The sequence below is a fragment of the Vipera berus genome (assembly GCF_964194415.1).
Source record: "Vipera berus genome assembly, chromosome: 3".
NCBI classification, from domain to species: Eukaryota; Metazoa; Chordata; class Lepidosauria; order Squamata; family Viperidae; genus Vipera; species Vipera berus.
In genome coordinates, this window is record NC_138204.1 from 85,451,130 (window position 1) to 85,472,281 (window position 21,152).

Here is a 21,152-nt window from a genome sequence, read left to right on the forward strand (position 1 = left end):
AATAATAATAATAATAATAATAATAATAATAATAATAATAATAATAATAATAATAATAATAATAATAATAATAATAATAATAATAATAATAATAATAATCTAATATCTTTTAAAAGGAGAACAAGGTATTCCTTTGAAAAGAACAACTCTGAATCTGTGACAACATAAAAATGGCTCTTTAAATAAACATCTCTCAGGAAAGCCAATTTTTTTACTACTTTAAGAAATGCATTTCCTGATGTCAGACGTGTCAGACTAATTGGAGTAAAAACTGCATTTCATAGCTTCCATATTCTTTCCAGCAGTGAATATTTCATTGTCACTCTAATGCATAAGAGTTCATTTGAATGTTATTATGAAACTTTAAAAGTGTCCAGGTTAGAGCTTAGCTATAAGAATAAATCATAATGAATAAATTCCTAATAAACTTTTTATTATTAAAATGCATATTTAAAATATTTTATATTCAAATTGCACAGTATTAAAAAACAAAATATCTCCAGAAAAATGCTGGCAATCATATTCTCACCTCAGTGGGCCAGTTTGGATGTAACCATTGTTAAGTATTATAAGAAAGTGTTATAACCCATAGTTTAGTGCTAAACCATAGTTGTAAGGTGTTACTATCACAGTTTAATGTTGCAAGAAAAAACATAATGTCTCCCTCTCATATCTTTCTCTGAATTTATTTTCAATAGACTTACGTAAAACTAAATTCACTGAAACTCACTGTCTCAGAAACAGGCTTGTTTCTCATTGTTGGTTTGGGTTTAGAATTAAGCTATAGTTAATGTAAAAACTGAAGGGGAAAAAAATCTAATGTAACTTCCATCAAAAGGAGAGAAGGCAGGAGTGCATGCTTTGAAGTTCTAAACTTGTCCCCACAGTATTAAATGAGGTTAATGTTACATTAGAACTGGGCCTCTCTCTTTCTTCTGCTGCTACCAAAAACATACACAAACCAAGATTCAAATAAAGTCCAGAATAGAATACCTGACATATCAATAAGCTTACTCTCCCACTCTTGAATCTTAATCTCTCTACACAATAAATGAATTTCATCCCAAATATAAAGTAATTCTTTGGTGAAGAACAATTCACAGGAGGATGCCTCGATCAAGACTGATCTTCAGATTCTTCTTCCAAGGTAATGTCTGCTGCAGTTTGAGAGGTCAAGAAGGACTCCCAGGTAGCAAGGCACTTTTAAAAAAAAATGAAACAAAAAAATTAACTTGGAGGCTTTGGAATTCTATAAACTATCCTCAAGCTGCTTCTCCTCATTAACTGGACAATAAAGTGAAATTTTATGATGTATACATTTCTCAAATGACAGCAAACATTTTGTATGGAAAACCTCAGGACTGTCTTCTGTACAAAATTTGGGAGGCTTCATGTCCTTGTAACCCTTTATTTTCCTATAAATTTCATCCCACTCTTGTGTAAAACAAAATGGGAGTCCTCTGCACTGGTTTCTCTGAACTTCGGCCCATTTCATCCTCTCAGCGTTCTAATATTTTTTGCCAATTCCCTCTTTTTTTGGGGGAGGGGGATTAAAACCCAAAAGGCACATGTACAATTTCCCATGCCAGATGATAAGGTGGCCTGGGATAATCTGAGATACAAGAGATTACATTTGAGTAACCCAGAATGGCTAACTCATTTCTGTAACTCCAGATCTCACTTCCAAAAATCACAGAATGGCCTTGAAACGCCCCTACTGAGTATGATATTAAGTACTAAAGTTATGCTTTAAGGCAGTGCTTTCCAAACTTGAGTAAATTATCCAAAAGTGGATAAAAGTAATTCTTCCTTAGGTAACAACACCCAAACTCACGATCCCATCACAAGAGGGATATTTAAAGAAGAATTTTCTGATAAGCGATAAATGGAGATTTCAGATAATTGATTTTGGATAATGGGGAAAAAAAACTTGAGAGGCACTGCTTTAAGAAGTAATTAACCTGCACAAATAAGGTAGTAAACTATTTTAGATTAACAAGATTTTGTAGGCATACTATGATTATTGCTTTAATTTGGCTCTCTTTCATCTAGTTGTAAAAAACAGACTATTGAACTGGGAAATTCTAAGACAGCCACAATTCTGCTGAGGGCTGGGATGGTCTCATATAGAGCAAGTCAAGAGAACACATTATTGCTCTCAGCACAACTACTGTGAGCCAAGGGAACGTTTGATTGCTCTCAGCTCAGAGATCTAATATTTGCTATGCTGGCAAAGAAATTACCTCACATTGTTAAATACTTCATGATCCTCACTAATGCTCCAGATAGGATTAAGGCATAATTATCATAGTTGCCAATGCATTGTACACACAGCTGTCTGCAACACTAAAATGTTTTACAGGGTTAACCTGCCATTGCTGAAACTGATGCCACCATTCCTATAAGTTTAGATAGTATTTCCATTCAATGTGCAGTTTCAGGCATGCTTCTGCCATTTCATTTTTGCATAGTTATCTTCTGCTGGTAACCTGTAAAAAATTCATGAGTAATTGGTGGCAAATTACATATCCAGTCATATAAGAACCGTGGTAGCACAGAGGTTAGAATGCAGTATTGCAGGGTAATTCTGACTGTCAGCTGTTTGATTCTCCATGACTCAGCCTTCCTTCCTTCCTTCCAAGGTTGATAAAATGAGGACCCAGATTGTTGGGAGCAATATGCTGACTCTGTAAACCACTTAGAGATAGCTGTAAAGCACTATAAAGTAGTATATAAATCTAAGTACTATTGCTATTGTTATATACATAAATTAGGAACCTCTGTATCATCTTATTCTCTCCAGTTAGTTTGCATTAATGGCTCTTTCTCAGGATCAAGAGCTGTGGTGGTGCAGTGGTTAGAATGCAGTATTGCAGGCTAACTGCCTACTGGCAGGAGTTTGATCTTGACTGGCTCAAGGTTGACTTAGCCTTCCATTCTTCCAAACTTGGTAAAATGAGTGCCCAGATTGTTGGGGACAATATGCTAACATTGTAAACTGTTCAGAGAGTGCTATAAAGCACTGTGGAACAGTATATAAGTCTAAGTGCTATTGCTATTGTTATCAACACCCTTTTTTCATGCTAAGGAACTGGAAAAGAAAGAATTTCAGAGCTGCTCGTCTCGGAGGGAATGGAATTCCACAGCTGATGTTTTCCAGAAGCAAAGCCTGGAGCCCAAGGCTCAGAGACCTACTTCTATGTTCATGTGGCTAATTATGTATCTTGTCAATTGGAGCACAGCACTTAGCTTAAATAACAAAATAGTTTACAGAAGAATCAGAATTCCCAAACACACATTTGGTTATGTAAATGAATGTAAGTTTAAAAAATTAAGAAGCTGGCTCCGCTAAAAATGGAGCGGACAACCATAGTAAGCCAGTGAGTAAATTGGCTCTTTATAACTCCGCTCTGGACAACAACATGACTTGAAATCACCCACAAATGCTCCATACAGTTGCTTCTTGCAAGAAGACCACAAGACAGTGGTTTCTGATGGGTTTAGAGAACTGGGAGATGAGGGAATAGTCATTTCGCTCACACCATGATTGGTCCCTTTAAGGACATTTCACGTATTTCTTTGTAGTCACTTTCAGAAATTGCTTGTTAACTACTTTTTGGTTAATAGGAATATCTGGCTCAACAAATTTTATAGCACCTGGTGATTTGCCTTTAATCCTTAGCAAAAGAAATTTTAAATACAAGTTTCAGGACTTAAATTATTTTTCTTTTGAAATAAACAGCAAAAAGGCTGATTAGAATCTTGATATTGGAAAATTACAAATGGACTAAGGATCGCGACGGATTTGAAATAAGATTTTGGAATTAATAATAAAAATACTTCCCATGGGAAAATGCTTTTTTAAAAATTCTCTTAATACAAAGGCCTCAAAGGATGAGACTTTGATGGCTGAATACTAGAGGGAACCAGAAGGAACTAAATATTACAATTAAAGGAGAAGAACACTTAAATCTGACTTTCTAATATAGAACTGAGCAAAATATTTTACTGAAGGATATTTTTGAACAATGAACTAGACATTAATTTTAAGAGTCTGTCATTATGTAAATTGTCCTGTATTTCTTATATTCATTGTTTAATTCTTTTTTAATTTTTGTATTTTATGTCTCTTACAGACAGTGTTTAAAAGAAGTTGTGGAAGAGGAACACTTTTTACCTGAGAAGATTGAGACTGCTCTGAAAGTAAATTTAAAAATGACAGGTTACAAGAATGATATGGAAAAAGAGGCTACCATGGATATACAAAATAAATTGGCTAATCTCTTTATAATTAAAAGGGATATACAAATAACAAGTCAAATAACATACCTGGATAATTTTTATATACTGGATTTACAAAAGAGTTTTTTTTAAGTTTTGAAGAATTTTATGAGAAGAGACAGAGAAAAAAAATGTAAAGAAATCAAGTTCTTTTATTTAAAAGACTAAAGATCAAGATTGTTAAAAATAAAAGGAAGAAATATAAAGTAGGCTTATTTGATTAAGGTTAAAATAGGTATGTTATTATCTCTAGCAACCTTTAATGAACTTTTGCTGATAAGGACTGAAACAATGAAGCTTTAATGATTTGATTATAGGTAAGAGATGAGATATGGGAGGAGAATTTGTTGTATTTTAAGAGGTGATACACATTACTAAAATCATTTATATTTGTAATAATGGGGGAAGTCATTTCTTTATATATTTCTTTTGTTTTTCTTTACTATATTTTTTCTTTTCCATTTTTTTGTTTCTTCACTATTTTTTCCTTTTTTATTCTTCTATTTTTAGTTTGTAGTAATTCTTTTTCTAATTGTAATTTTTAAAATAAATTAAAGGAAGGTTGTGCTATGCTTTTGCCCCCATGCTGAGCTGCTTACTTGCTTGACTTTAAACCTCTCCCCACATTTTGTCAGTGACAAATCACTAATGTCATTGTTCTAGCTAATGCTCAGTTCATCTCTTATGTACCTGTCATTCCTACGTGATACTTTACATTATAGGTGTTCCTCAGTTAATGACCATTCATTCAATGACTGTTCACAGTTACAATGGCACTGAACAAAGATGTCAACACTGCTAACATCGAATGTTTTTGCTTTGACAACAGATGGAGATGCAACCATTTTCTTCTTTTGTTTTACTCTGAGTTAGATGATACTGGGGGAAGGAATGTGCATGAAAGTTTAGCTAGACATAACAGTACTGTACCTAGTGTGTGAACCAAGGTTATTGAAATAAGAGATGATAAGAATTGGGCTACAGAACTGGAGGGAAAGCTTGCATTTCAAACTAATTGGAGAATGTGATTTATGACTGTTAATTGGAGGATGGAATTGTGCTTTGATACTATGTGCTCAGGGGAGGGGAACTCAGTTTTTGGCTTCGATTATGTTAGTGCCAATGCTATGCTATTCAAATAAAGATTCTTTAAGGTAAACAATGCCTCGAGGTTCTTTGAAGAGTTTCATCTGTCGGAACCATGACAAAAGAGACCAATGGCCAGTTCTTGAAGTTGTGGCTGTAGCAGTCTCCCCGCAGTCACATGGTTGTATATGGCGCTTGGCAACCAATTTACAATTATGATCGATGGAGTATCTCATGGTGTGACTGCCATCTGCAAGCTTCGCTATCAGCTTCCAACAAGCAAAGTCAGTAGGGGAGCTGGTAGGAGGTAGCAAATGACAATCACATGATGTTGCACACAACAACTATACATGTTTCACTTGACAATGCCAACTAGAACTGCTGGAACTGCCGTTGTAAGCTGGTGTGATCCCCTGATGTCACACTGTTATGAATGCATTGCTTAGTGACAGTTTCCAGTCCCTATTACTGTTGTTAACCAAGATCTCGATACTCCCATGTTACACCTCTCCTGCGCGAGCTGCATTGGCTTCCGGTTGCCCTCCGGGTGCGATTCAAGGTGCTGGTAATTATCTTTAAAACCCTACATGGCTTAGGCCCGGGGTACTTGCGAGACCACCTGCTGCCAATGTCAACCTCCCATCACCCAGTTCGTTCCCACAGAGTCGGCCTCCTCAGGGTTCCATCGGCCAGGCAATGCCGGCTGGCGACCCCCAGGGGGAGAGCCTTCTCTGTGGGCGCGCCGACCCTCTGGAATGAACTGCCTCCGGAGCTGCGGACGTCCCCTGACCTTCGATCCTTCCACCGTGACCTGAAGACATGGTTGTTCCAACAAGCGGGCCTGGACTGACTATGGTTTTTAATTTGGTTTTTATTGTGTAAATTGTCCCGTATTTCTTATATTCATTGTTTAATTCTTTTTTAATTTTTTAATTTTATGTCTCTTAATTTTTATTGTTGTGAGCCGCCCTGAGTCCTTAGGGAGAAGGGCGGCATATAAATTTAATAAATCCTAAATCCTAACTATCTGTACTGAAATAGTTTCAGTATGTTTCCCACAGTTGCAGTGTTTTCATTGTATGTGGATGACCCTCAAGGACTTTCTGAGACCAAAACTGGATGATCAGCTTGCAAAGGCTACTATTGTTGCTACACTTACAACATACTCTTTTCTTTTTCTGATTTATTTCACTTTTTTTGTTAAACCACTTTTTGTATGTTCCTTTTTCCCCTCTTCTGTGTTTCCTTCTTTTTCTTTTTGTTACTAATTAAAAAGCACTAAAATAGTCTTTTTTTTTAAAAAAAAAAGCTACCTGCTACAAAAAACAACATCAGATCTTGTTGAATTGCAGATTACAAACACATTTACCAGACAAACTGGTGGCCTTATTAATTTCATTTAAGCCATAAAATTTTAAGAGATTTCTAAGCTGATTTTTAAAAGGGAAAAGGATGTCAAGGTTCTGCTATAAATATAATATCACTTCAACATAAATATTTAAACTCATAAAGCAGAAAAGGCAGTTATGAAATTCCTGGCCAGAGATCCCATCATAAATTTTGAAAATGCTGACATGCAACTTTAAAAACTAGAGGAGCAGCAGAAACATTACTTTCTTATCTTAATTAAAAAACAACAGTTTTTTTCATCTTTTAAAGGCTTCTGAGTCTATATAAAGCAGAAAAAGAAGTGATTTTATTTCTTGCCAAAGTGTATATGAGGCTACTGCTAACAGACCCCTTTCTCTCAGATTCACTGCTCTAACTAGCTTCATTCTCAGACATCTGCAATTAATCATCCGCTTGGCCAAGATCCAATAGGCATAGCTGACTCATTAAAGCGGTGTTTCTCAACCTTGGCAACTTTAAGTTGTGTGGACTTCAATTCCCAGCATTCCTCAGCCAGCAAGCTGATCGGGAAATTCTGGGAGTTGGTCGACATACCTTAAACTTGCCAAGGTTAAGAAACACTGCATTAAAGAGTCAGGGTGTATACAATCAAGCAACTATTCGAACAATAATAAATCTACATATAACATATTTATAAGCAGAACTAGAATTTACAAGCAACTGAACGTGTTTGGGTAGAAAATTGATTTTGCTTACGCCCAAAGACTACAGCATAAAATTTAAGCCGCTTTTTCTTTTTAAGTAATGGCCTTTGATGCAATGGATGAGAAAACCTTCTACTTGTAAGTTACATTGATTCCGATGCTGCAAACATCAGCATCGCTTGCATACCCTAAGACAAATGATCTAGGCTGATCATCTTTTTTACTGCATCTTTTGATGCAGGTTCTGGTAATGGTCTTTAAGTCCCTACATGGCATGGGTCCGGAGTACCTCGGGGACCACCTGCTGCCGGCGTCAACTTCCCTCCGCCCTGTGCGTTCCCACAGAGAGGGCCTCCTCAGGGTGCCTCCGGTCAGAGAATGTCGGCTGGTGGCCCCCAGGGGGAGGGCCTTCTCTGTGGGCGCTCCGGCTTTATGGAACCAGCTGCCGGTTGAGCTCCGGACGGCACCGGACCTTCGCTCCTTCCGACGCGGTCTGAAGACCCATTTATTTGAACAAGCTGGCCTGGCCTGATGGGGGATGTTAGGGTTTTTAATGGGTTTTTATAATGTTATTGTTTTATCTGGGCGATTATTTCTTTTTTAATTTTTGTATTTTCTATTTATATGTGCCCTGTTCACTGCCCTGAGTCCCTCGGGAGAAGGGCGGTATACAAATTTAATAAATAAATAAATAAATAAATAAATAAATACTTCTGGGGAATTGGGATTAATGTGACTCAAAGGGTTACAACACTTAGTAAACTGGCTAAACAACAAAGTGTTCCCTGGGCAAGGGTTATGTCACCGGTTAAGCCTTGCAACCGAGAAGTGCCTTGGTGCTCCCGACATGAACGCAAAAAAAAAAACATTTTATGTAGCCTTAAACTGCTTTTTCCTTTCTCTGGAAGAACATCCCTTCAAGCATGATAATATGATTACTAATGAACTGTCCACTAAAACAATGAATTAAATAGAGACATGGAATGCCTCGTAAACCCTCATCTTTTCCTATCACAGATATGTGTTACAAAGTCAAACCGTATCAGCTGCCCTGTTTTACGAACAGCACACTCTTTTTTTTGATTGTCAAACAGTTGTATTTGTGTATTTATCTTTTTTCTTCCCATTCAAAATCCTCACCACTGTTTTTCTTTTTTGTTTTGGACAGAGATACTTGGTGCAGTATGTGTGAGAAATGGTTCACAATGCCAAAACAGCCTTTTATTTGCACTGTATGTGTTCTCAGTACTTGGCAGTTCAATGCATGATAACATTGCAGTAATGAAAGGTCTTGGAATGACGCAGAAAATGCATATATGATAGCTCATTCCTTCATACTAGTGGGTGCTCACCACTGGAAGTGATTGACGGGGTAAACAGATCTCATATCTATATCATCTGTCTCTTGGTTTCTGGCTTTTTGCATAGTTTTACATTATTAACTGCTTTTCTACTTATCTTTTTACTATCCGTAAGATGCCTAGAGTGCTAGGGGAGATGGGCGGCATATAAATAAATAAATAAATAAAATAGCTGTAGCGGGTTTGCCCATTCACAAAAGGGCTGCCACAGGAACACTGATGTTATTACAAAGCATCAATATTTTCAGAAAGCAACTTTATATGATCCCGACTATTTCTATTTATCACTGCCTTTTTCCAGGGTAACAAAGACTTTTTTTTCCCCTATACAAAGAACTGGATTGAAGCCCAGTTGCTAGTTTATATCAGTAAGACGGGATTATTACCCAGACAGCTAACTGACTAAATGCTCTGTTGAACTGTCCTTTGAACTGATGCAGCATAGCTCTTTCTATATTCTTATGATAATAGAATCTTCTGTATATCGTTAAATTAAAAATCAGTGTTCCACAGAGAATGTAAAGGACTTGGAAAGCACTTTTTCCTGCTAACTCATAGTCCGTCGGGTAACATTCTATCTTGTCTCAAGCATCTACCCCAAGGGGTTGAGGCTCATTTTTATAGCAATTTTATTAAAAAATCACAATTAAAAAGATAAAAACTAATATAAACTAAAACAACAAAAAGAAAAAAGTGCAGGAGACAAAAACAGTATGAAAAGTAGAAAAGAAATGAGAACGTACTAAAGACATATATAAAGGAATGACTTCCACTTTTATCACATGTAAACAATTTTAGCAGATTATCTTTTCTTTCCATATCCTTGTCAAATAGTCCAGCGGACCCCACCTTTTGGGCACCATGGACTGGTTCTGTGGAGAGAGGTTTTTCCATGGACCAGAGGGGGGCGAGGTTTTGTGAGCTGCCTGCATCCTGCTTGTATGCGGGCCCCCGGTTGCTGGCATGCAGCGGCCTGGTGGCGGTCCATAGACAGGGGATTCGGGATTCCTGATTTGGTCCTAATCAGCAGAGGTCCACTGAGAGTTACAGAGATAGCAACATACCTTTCCCCCCCCCCATTAATTTATTCCAAAGAAAAAAAAATTAAGTCCTGAAACTTTTACTTAAAATTTATTTTGCTAAGAATTAAAGGCAAATCATCAGTTATTTTGCTAAGGAAAGGAAACTGACCAGGTGCTGTAAAACTTGTTGAGCCAAAGGTTCCTAGTAACTGAAAAGCAGCGTGAAAGTGATTAGAAAAGTATGCAATCCAGTGTCCTTTTGAAACTGCCCTAAAGTTTGAGCAAAGATGTCTATTCCCTCATCTCCCAGAGGTATCAACCTGCTGTGGACTGCTATCTTACAGTCTCTTCGAGAAGAACAACTGTATGGAGCACTTGTGGGCAATCTCAAGTCATTTCCTTGTCCAGAGAGACATTATAAAGACTTTTATCTACTTGCTGACTCTTTCATTTTGCGGCAGTAACTAACTTTTCTGTCTGCCATTACTTCACTGGAAGTCCTGTGCAGGATTTGAAATTTCAGAACAATTTTTCCCTGCTGTTGCTATCTGAAGTCCCTGAACTGGAGATAAAAACACTTTGCAGTTATAAAATCTGCACCCTGCAAACTGAATTATGCCTCTTCTGATACTTGTAGTGCTAGTTCCTGTCAGATTAAACGGCTCAGAAATTAGGTCTATATGCATAAAAACACAATAAAATAAATAAGCAAAGACCAAAAACATGCTCACTGTTTTATTCATAATAGCATTTTTATTTCTTGTCCTACATTTGCTAGTTGCTGCCTATTGGACTAACCAAGCATTGCTTACTATGCAAGTTACCCTATTATGCATCAGTCATTCAAGTTCGTGGAGCAAGTTGACAGGTTGCAAATATAGCTTCAAGGAATTATTAGGGCTGTACAACATTTAGATTCAAGTCCAAATGCTTTGGAGAATCTGGGGCTGCAAACACAGCATCTGTTTGCAAAAGATAAAACAGCTGCATGTTTTCCCAGGTCTGTGTGGTAATGCTGATGCATTTGATTATAATGCCCTTAGTTACAGGTACAATTCCAGTTTATGTGTGCTAGTAATGTTTATAAACTTATTTGCAAGCCTCCTCTATAAAGTGTTTTCAGGCTGAATTTCTAAGTAAGCTCTAAGCAAAGCACCTCTATCGTTTGATGTTTTCCAGACTAGTTATGTACTTAAACAAGTCTTCCTATAATATGGAATGAAACAAAATAGGAAATCTATTTCAGCTGAAAACAAGATTTAACAATACTTACATAAGACACATTGGAATTTCCCACTAATTGCAGTAGGTCTGTTTTAATTAACTCCATATTTCATCTCAAATATCTCAAAAGACCCCCTTTCCCCCATTTGGTAAAAAGTTTGGTAAAATAACAATCATTTTAGACCAACCTAAAGAGGATAACCAGATATAATCCACTATGACCAAACCAAACTCACAACTGGATGGATTGGAATCTAAATTGCTGCTGACAGATTTAAAGGAGAAGGAGCTTGGTTTGTAAAGTGCAGTTTTGTTGGAGAAGGCTGAAGGGGATATGGATTCTACAGATTTGGAGTTAACAGAATTGAGGAGTGATGAACTGGACTTCCTCAAGGAGATTGATGGTGATTGAGAAATGGACTCACTATAAGCTGGGAAACAATTTAGACTGGACGTTTTGGGGAAACTGGATTGACAACAGAGGTTTATGATTCGGGTTAATTGTATCTTGAATAAGACACAATGGTTGGGAAAGCTCTTAACCAAAATCTTAAGGAAATGTTTTACTATTAAAGAATCAAATGAGGATACTTGATCCCAGACTGATCAGAGACAATAACTGTGGTGATTTATGGTAGATAAGAAGCCTTTGCAGATTTTCTATGAGTTAAAAACAATAATTGATTGTTAAAAGAGGGCTCTGAAGTTTAACTGTGTTGTGGGTTCACCTGTTAACTACTTTATGATATAGTAGATAGATGACAGGTCAAACTGATGGCACCTACAGGTAGTCTTTAACTTACAACCATTTGTTTAGTGACCGTTTAAAGTTACAATACTGAAAAATGTGAATTATGACAGTTTTGCCCACTTACAACTGTTGCAGCAGCCCCATGGTCAAATGATCAAAGTTTGGATGCTTTACATATACACACATATATATGATGTGTGTGTTTCTTTTTATTAATGCACATTTTTTCTTTCTGTCAGGACCCACCCCAATCCACATCTTAGGAAAATAAAGAACTTTTGGAGCCAGGTCTTGTCCAAAAGGAGTTTTTACTAGGACATGATCAGTTGTGGAAATACAAGACAGGATCTGGCATTGTGTTATACTTTGATACTTTATAAAGAGTTCCCGGTTCAACCCCCCTCCCCTCAAACCCATTTGGTCAGATCCACATCAATTAAACTTAGGTGTCAAACCCTTTCATGGGAAAGAGGGATCTTCCCCTGCCTTTATGACTATTGCCTCCTTCCTTTTCAGATTCAAATGGAGATACAAACCAGATCTCCTTCTCCCTTCCCTCCCTTTGTTGTCCTCAGTTCAAAAGGTTTTCCCTGGTCTTTGAAGACAGCCTACAGGCAGGCTGAATAAACATCTTCTCTTCTCCCCTCGGGAAAATGGCAGAATCCAGGGAGGGGTATAATATTTTAGACATACATTTATGAATGGGATATAAATGGATTCTGACACTTTCGGTTTTAATGTTTCGCCTATTTTGTTTTTGTAAAATTTCTCTCTTTTTCTGGAGGTTGTATTTTACCTTGATTTTCTGAATAAAATAAAAATTTATTTTAAAAATACTCATATTGCTACATAAGGAGCTTGCAATATTTTTCAAACACCTCAGAGTTCATCATAACATCAGAAGAATAAGAAACAGGAGCCCATTTGTCCTTCCAGTGCGGTGATCAGATGTACGGTTGCCCTGAATTCATTAGGTTTCTGAACTGAATGGGGGCTGAGTGGTTGCAATGCTTAACACTGATGGCTTTTCTTGAGTAGCTACATTATTGTATGCGTGGTAGAGGTAGGCAAGGGCCACTTACAACATTATCGTAGCATTATAAAACAGGAGAATGTCTGAACATTTTAGGAAAGTTACAGAAAGATACTTAAATGGCTATGCTTACTTTTGCAAATCTTTTCTCTTGCAAAGGAAAAAAACATGTGACTGCGAACAGTTTTTAGCAGACCACATTTGTATACACCTTTGGGGCATTTCTCTAACATACAGTTGAGAAGACACATAAGGACAGGAAGAGATTGAGGAAATATGAAGGATCAGCAAACCTTCTGATGTGAGTAAATGCTTTGATTTTGATCTGTAAGACCAGATTTTCAGTCTTATGCATTTCTCAGTATAATTAAACACTCTTGATTATCCAGATCCCTGCCTTTCAACTGACATTCTTGTGAAAAGATGTGTACTTTCAGCGTGTGTCAGATGGCAACAACTTCAACTGTGAGGAAATGCTACAGTATTGTTAAAGAACAATATTCTTTTACAAGAAACAAATCCATAAGACATGGGTTATAGAATTAAGTGCCTTTGCAATAGGAAAGGCTGTTCAGTCATCGTGTGGAGGGTTTATTTGTTCAAACAATCCAGCTGCAAACCATACTTTAGGGGAAGGAGTGGCAAATGCATCTCAGCAATCCTGCTGAGCGTAAATGGTGTTGGGCAGAAAACCTGCAGCATAACAACAATGAGCCTGAACCAAGCTGGGTGTCAATAAATTTTGCTAGAGGTTGTCATTTGTTTTGTTTCATTTAGTAAAAAAAGAGTAGCTAATCCCCTTTTAGAATTTCACACTGGATTAATAAATACTCAAATAGGTAAAATGTAATTTAGTGGATTGGATCCATAATTAGGAATATAATGTAATTTTACTGAAAATTACAGTCAACCATTCAAGATAGTTACTGTTAGAAATTGATCTATATTCCCTTCTTACTTTGTTCATTATATTGGCTATACTAGTACAGAATAATAAGCTGCTTTTAATTTCTGGCTGGTTTAAGGGTTGGTTTTGCAGGAAAAGTGTGAATAAAGCAGTGGTTTGTCCCACTGACACATAGCTTGTTCCCAATAATCCAGATTGCTGGTTTATATACAATGTCGGTGCAAACACTGCTTTCAAGGAAATCACAGTAGTGTATCCCTTATTAATTACCCTTGTTGACCTGAAAACTGCTTATTCTTCAGTATTTTGGAAATCTTACTTTGTGAGATTAAGCACCAACAAAACTTGATTAGCTTAATAATATGAAGGCAAGACAGATGGCAACTCTACCTTGAATCTGCAGGCTACTTTCTAATTTTACTGCTGATTAAAATTTGTCTCTATTGATTCAAAATTGCCCCACAGACTCATCATCTAAAGTGATAGGTGATTAATCTGCTGATTAGATCTGGCAGTCTTTTTCTTCCACAGCCCAAGAAAGCTGTTCTTCCTTGAAGTAAGCAAAGAATTAAATATATAAATAAAGATGCTTTGTGCTTTTTAAATCAAGACTGCCCTCTGTTGATAGAGAACTTAAAAGCAACACGTGTGCATTTGTGTGTATACAACTGACTATGAAGTGCATTTAAGAAAACAAAAGAGACAGCTCTGCTTTGAAACACTTCTTTTTAGAAGCAAACTATATAGAGACATCACACAATTGGATTTAAAAAGCTCTTTTACCTGCTCATAGTAGTGGAGATTATTTTCTGCCATATTGCTAAATGCTGATTTCAAATCGAGACGCTGGTTTTGCTTCCATCTTTCCCAATCCGCTTGCAGAGCATTATTGGCGCACTCTAATTTATCTTCAAGTTTTCCAATCTCTTCAGGCAACTAAACAGACACATTAGACAAAGGTTAAGGGGTTTGGCAAAAATATCAACATCAGGAATGGAACATTAATAGCAACATAACAAGGATCTTGCTCTGTTCCAAGAATGAAATCGGGTCTCCTTTATTCTCCAACCTATTTTCCTCTAGGAAGCTATGGGGTTCCTTAGAAGTTTATCCACCATCTGTCACTAAGCAGATCAGTAATGCTTGACGAGATTTCCCGAGACTGTTTACCTATTGCTATTGACTAGCTCCTATTGTTTGCAGCTGCAGTGGAGTGTTATTTCTCTTGTAGAGGCACTCTTAGTTCATAAAGGGCAACAGTGAGTCCCTGTAGAGTTTGTTTGTCTGTTTCCTGGCAGGCCTCCTTGCTTTTAAGAGCAATAGGACTGTCAAAAATTGAGCAGCTTTTCCCAGTATGATGGTGGAAGCCTTTTAGAATCTCATACTTCCCATCTGCCTTCTCTACTTGTTCTTGTAAAATGCAATTTATTGTTCTTTAACTGTGTTCCTTTGGATCTACTCCTCTTTGAAGATCTGGCCCGAATGAGGTCTTTGAGGTCCAAAGTTTTCTGGGCATGATCAGGGTTGGGGAGCTTGAAAGAGCTGCATGACCAGGCCTTTAAGTGCCTTTACTTTCTTTCTGGCTTGGAGAAATGGCTCCAGAGAACTGTTCTATTAGCAATTGCACTTAGACTTATATACCGCTTCACAGTGCTTTACAGCCCTCTCTAAGCAGTTTACAGAGTCAGCCTATTGCCCCCAAGAATCTGGGTCCTCATTTTAGTGACCTCGGAAGGATGGAAGGCTGAGTCAACGTTGAGCTGGTGAGACTCAAAACTGCCAAACTGCTGGCAGCCAGCAGTCAGCAGAATTAGCCTGCAGGACTGCATTTTAACCACTGTACTACCAGGGCTCTTTAAAAAAATTAAAACGATTTGTGCAGGTCTTGCTAATTAATGAAATAAATATAACTTTCCTGTTTAGCCTGCCTAGATTTGTCTCTCCTTGTGATGTATCTGTTTGTTGAATTTCAGATTACATGGTCCTTGTGTTGTGATTCAGGGTCAGCCTGTGGGTTCGGCAGTTGGGTCGGACGATTCAGAGGAGGAGGGGGGTGTTGGAGAGCCTGCAGAGGACAGCCCTGAGGCTTCAGAGCCCTCAGCCAGGCCCCTCTCATCTGGTCACTACGCAGACCCAGGTGTGAGCCTGACAGCGTGGATGAAGATGACCCACAGCTGGCCCTGTTCAAGGACGCCCGACGCAGGAGGCAATCAATCAGGAGTAAACAGAGGAAGGCAATGGGGCACCTCGGAAGGAGGCAGAGAGAAGCCACGCCTTGAACTGTTTAAAAGGGGAATGTGTGGGAGGGCTGGTTTGCTGAAGGCAACCGTTTGAATAGCTCCTGTTTCATGGTTCGTGTTTTGGTTTTGCTCTGTTTGCTCTGTTTTGTGTCAATAAATTTGGCAGGCTTAGTTCCAGCCTCTTGCCTTTTTGTAAAGGGGTTGTCCCTGCCTTTTCTGCAGGGCCGGTACTAGGCTGGTACAGAAGACCTTGCAGGAAGGACACTCATGCCCTGATTATCCTTTGGTTGGATTACTGCAATATTCTCCACAGGGAGCTACCCTTGAAAAGTATTTAGAAGCTACAGCTAGTATAGAATGCAGTGGCATGGACCGTTCTGGAGGACCCTAGGATGATGCATATAACACTGCTATTGCGTGAGCTGCATTGGTTACAAGCTTGCTTCTCGATCCTATTCAAGGTAATGCCCATGACCTTTAAAGACCTTTATGGCATGGCCCAGAGTATCTGTGGAGCCATCTCACTCCAATAGTCCACTCGCTTCAGCAGAAGAGGATTCCATCTGTTAAGGAATTTCAGCTGGAGGGGTTAAGGAGAGCCTTTTCTGCTTTGGTCCCATCCTGGGGAACTTTCTACTGTCAAAGATGAGATTTGCTTTCACATTTATAGCCTCCTGGAGGGGCCTTAAAACCTGGTATTGCCAGTTTCCTTGGGGCCCCATTGGAGGCGCTCCTTGCTTGAGATGGTTGATAGGATAAAAAGAAAGCCTCACTTTTGTGCTATCCATCCCCTTGGTCTTAGTCTTTACGCAACCCTTAACTTTAATTGTTTTTATATTTATCTGTATTATTGTTTGTAAGCTGCAAAGTGGCTTACACACCTTATCGGTGAAATGGATGGTATATAAATTTAATAAATAAAAAATAATATTTTTTAAAAAGTGTAATTTGCAAAGAATTTGTCAGTCAGTCTTACATCATGCCTAATCAAGTTTCATCTGAAAAAACAGAGCTCATTTAATTCAGCCTAATTATAATACAACGGTGATCTGTAAACTGTTTAGTGATACAGTATATGTAAAACTATTATGGCACTGTATTGTGTGCAAATCATGCCACCAATCCTTTCCATTAAATTTTGAGCGATGCTGAAAATTTGAATCAGGCCTTTGTGATTAACCCAGGATTACTTTCAAACTTTCATATCTAAGCCAGGATACTGTATTATTATACCTTAGACCCAAATTCAATAGTCTATCAATGATAATGCTTGAAAGAAGGAAGGAAGGAAGGAAGACTATCGCAGACAAAAGATCCTAAAAGGGGTAGCCTGCAAATAAACCCATATTATGGACTTCAAGAATACAGCTATTGTACTACTTCCATGACAACTGTAATCAGATCTGTTTCCCTAGAAATCAGACGTGCTCTCCATATGGTCAATGTGCTGTTAGAGCAATTAGCATTTAAGGGGTCAAAAGCTGTCTCCTTAAGGGGTGGCCTTCTGGGAAATGTAGTTTAGTTGTTGGTCAGTTCTTAACTAGCCACTGGGAGGGACTTGTATTTTATTACTGGATTTCCTGGCTTCTTGAAAAGGCTCTAAAAAGTCATTGTGTAATCCAGCCCAAGCATGCTCCGCTAATATAGGGAAATTATTCTCTTTTTTACCTACGTCGATGGACAGAATATGAAACATGTGACAGATGTATCTACAGTAAATGTGAGTTAATGCTTAGAATTCTTGATCAATAAATATTCTGCATGATACCATTCTGTGGAGTTAATTCTATCTGGATAGTGGCTATAAAGCATTCCAGCCTACATTCCAGAATAATAAATTTTATCTCCAATTCAAAGACAATGCACTGCACTGCATTTTCATCTTTGCAATTCTGTCTATTTTGCACAACTGCTCTTCAAGTGAAATTTGGGGCCATGTCATTCACTGTCAACGTAATTTCTAGGTCTCAGTTTTGAGAGGTGAAATCAACTGGACAGTTGTGTAGAATTCATATAGACCAATCAAAGAGCAGTTTAGGTAAGGAAAAGGGGAAGATTCATGAAATGGTATAGGGTTTCCTGCCTGAGCAGGGGGTTGGATTAGATGACCTCCAAGGTCCCTTCCAACTTCTTCTTCTTCTTCTTCTTCTTCTTCTTCTTCTTCTTCTTCTTCTTCTTCTTCTTCTTCTTCTTCTTCTTCTTCTTCTTCTTCTTCTTCTTCTTCTTCTTCTTCTTCTTCTTATTATTATTATTATTATTATTATTATTATTATTATTATTATTATTATTGAAAATCAAGAGACGTATATTCCCATCTCCACATCTGTTGTCTTGTAAGGGGCTGCAGTCTTCCCATAGGCAATATGGAGAGAATCATCACCATCTATACAATAACAGTCAGAAAAAGGACTCCCAACACACTTTGTGTAGCCAACTCTCTCCCTTCCTTGCTCTTGCTGGGAGCCAGAAGGGTTTGTATTTGCATTTAGACTTTTTCTCTGAAAACTGAGCCAGTTAATTGGGAGGGTCTCCCTCATTTTAGTCCCACAACAACCACCTTGTGAAGTAGACATGGGTGAGGAAAAGAGACCAATAGAAGTCACTCAGGGATACTGTGGTTAAAGCAGATTTGAATCTGGAACTTCTTGATTCAAGGCTAACACCTTAATCACTGTTGCTACACAACAGGAGGGTTATAAGCTTGTGGGATATGCCCACTTTTGACACTGTCATAATTTGATGGAATGAAATTTCAGCAATAGGATCAGGGCTTGGGAGGAAGTGGTGATGGGGAAGAGACTCCAGGGAGTGATGCACGAGGTCTGCAAGGTACAAGTTGCCCATCCCATTTTTCCCCAAGGATATTAGTTCCTCTGCAAACGATTTGTTCATGATTGTTTGACTGCAAATTGTTGTTTCGATATACTCATTTCCTAAGAAATTTTTGCAAATATTTTCAAAATTTTTGCTTCTCCCATTGAAGTCACACCAATGTTCTCCATATTCACTTGTGTTCCCTTATATATATACGATACGTGCCAAACAGCTGGTAGGCGCGACTTTTAAAAATCAACCAGAGACCGGCTTTTACAACAAAGCCGGAACCACTGTGGTTATACACGAGCGAGCTTGTCACAAGTAGGCCACACCCACATTCCACAATTTGACCGTTACTGACTCCCTTATCATTCAGCCCTTGCTCTGATGATGTCAACAGCTTGTTGACAAAAGATCAGCAATAAAGAAGAATTTTTTCTTATATCCCGGAGTTCATCGTTTTTATTTTTTACTGATTTCAAATGTCTACACCTGGGATTCCAGTTTTTAAATTTATTACACACACACACACACACAAACATAAATGTGGAAAACTGATGTTTTAGCCTTTGTTCAGCACAGGTTCTTTCAATGAGTGATAGGGAAGAGGTTTTAGCACGCTGACTTGAAATTTTCAACTAACAGGAAATTTTGGATTGACAAGTTTAGCAGTATCAGGTGAGTTTCCTCAATCCTTAAGAGAAGGAAATATTTAAATACAAGTTTAAGAACTGTTTTTCCCCCCTTTTGGAATAAACACAAAAGGATGATTAGAATCTTGATTTTGGAAAGTTACAAATGGAGTTAAGGGTTAGGATTAGCTGGTGACATTACCAGTGCCCTCCTATCACGTCCCTGTTATTTTCCCTCTGACGTGGTACCTATTTATCTACTTGCGTTTGCATGCTTTCGAACTGTTAGGTGGGCAGGAGCTACGATAAGCTGATGGGAGCTCATTCCATCACGCAGTTTGCTCTCAGGCCTCAAACTGCTAAGGTGTCAATCTATCAATGGTCTTTTGACTCAGCATCCTAACTATATGAGCCACTATGGCCCCATTATATAACTTAGGTCTTGGTTATAGTTTGCCGGTTAGGAATGCCAATTATATTTAACTGTCCTTATGTCTCTAATTTACAGATTAATTGAGCAAAAAACTTAAGATGACAACTGATCCTGGAATAATGTGTTGATGATCAAAGATGAGTTTCTTTTTTGTATTTGTTCTACATTAATCTGTTCTACATCAATTGTTCAAATTGAGCTTATCAATTTTGGGGTATTAGTATTTTGTCTCAAAAATCACATAATTACAGTAATATATTGCTGCATTTTTCTTTTAAATTCGTAGATGCCTTTCTCTGTGCCTCTCCTGTAAGATCCTTCAGAATTGATTTTTTTTCATTATGGCAATCTGTGCTGTTAGTGGCTAATAAATACAAAGTTCATGACTTGAGGTGGAGTAAAATTCAAGGGCGTTTGTGCGATGCTTCCTTGTTTCTTCTGGCTATAAATGCAGGCCCACTTTTTGGAATAACATTGAAGGTCCTAGCTCAACTTGGTCATCACAATTTGCTATGTTTCCTTTCCAGAAATGTTTTTCTAATGTTTTCATACCACGAGAGATACGTGTATCTATCTTGGCTTCTTTGTAAGTTGTAAACCAATTCTCTCTAATCAGGTAAAAACGAGAAAGAGGGACATACAGAAAAAGAATTTCCTGTGAACTAATTACTTTCTTTTTCGGTACCTGTGGGTTTTTTTTGTTTTTACTACTGTTAATATTGTACGATGACCAGGGTGTTATGGAGTTAAGCAGCCTTCTACAAGAATTAAAGAATTAAATAATGTATGTGTGCATGCTTGAACTGTCTTTGATCAATTTCTGAATAAGATCTATGTGACCTTGTGTCTCCTGCTCTTGGCACTTCTATATGCAAGTGACTTACTATAGCCTGCAGGCTTTGGATCAATCATTATCATTTGGATCCTTTACAATTCTTGGTGAGTTATTTTTGCCACGACAGATATATATACAGTTGCAAGAAAAAGTATGTGAACCCTTTGGGATTATGTGGTTTTTTGCATGAATTGGCCATAAAATGCACTCTAAACGTCATGTAAGTCACAACAATAGAAAAACACAGTCTGCTTAAAATAATACTACACAAACATTAGCTGTTGTCATGTTTTAATTGAAGATAAGATAGAAACATTCACAGTGCAGGGTGGAAAAAGTATGTGAACCTTTGGACTTAATAACTGGTTGACCCTCCTTTGGCAGCAATAACCTCAACCAAACGTTTCCTGTAGTTGCAGATCAGACCTGCACAACGATCTGGAGTAATTTTGGACCACTCCTCTGCACAAAACTGT

General features: G+C 37.8%; 1 protein-coding gene across 1 annotated transcript in view; it reads right to left on the reverse strand.

The window, feature by feature from the left end:
* Positions 1-412: 412 nt before the first annotated feature.
* SNX7 (sorting nexin 7) overlaps positions 413-21,152 on the reverse strand; it is a 59,364-nt gene continuing 38,624 nt past the window's right edge. Inside the window, exons 8-9 of the mRNA XM_081324617.1 lie at positions 14,503-14,655; positions 413-1,200 (exon numbers count right to left, since the gene is read on the reverse strand). Coding sequence (XP_081180743.1) covers positions 1,117-1,200; positions 14,503-14,655 — 237 coding nt within the window. The 3' untranslated portion in view covers positions 413-1,116. The remainder of the gene's footprint in view (positions 1,201-14,502; positions 14,656-21,152) is intronic.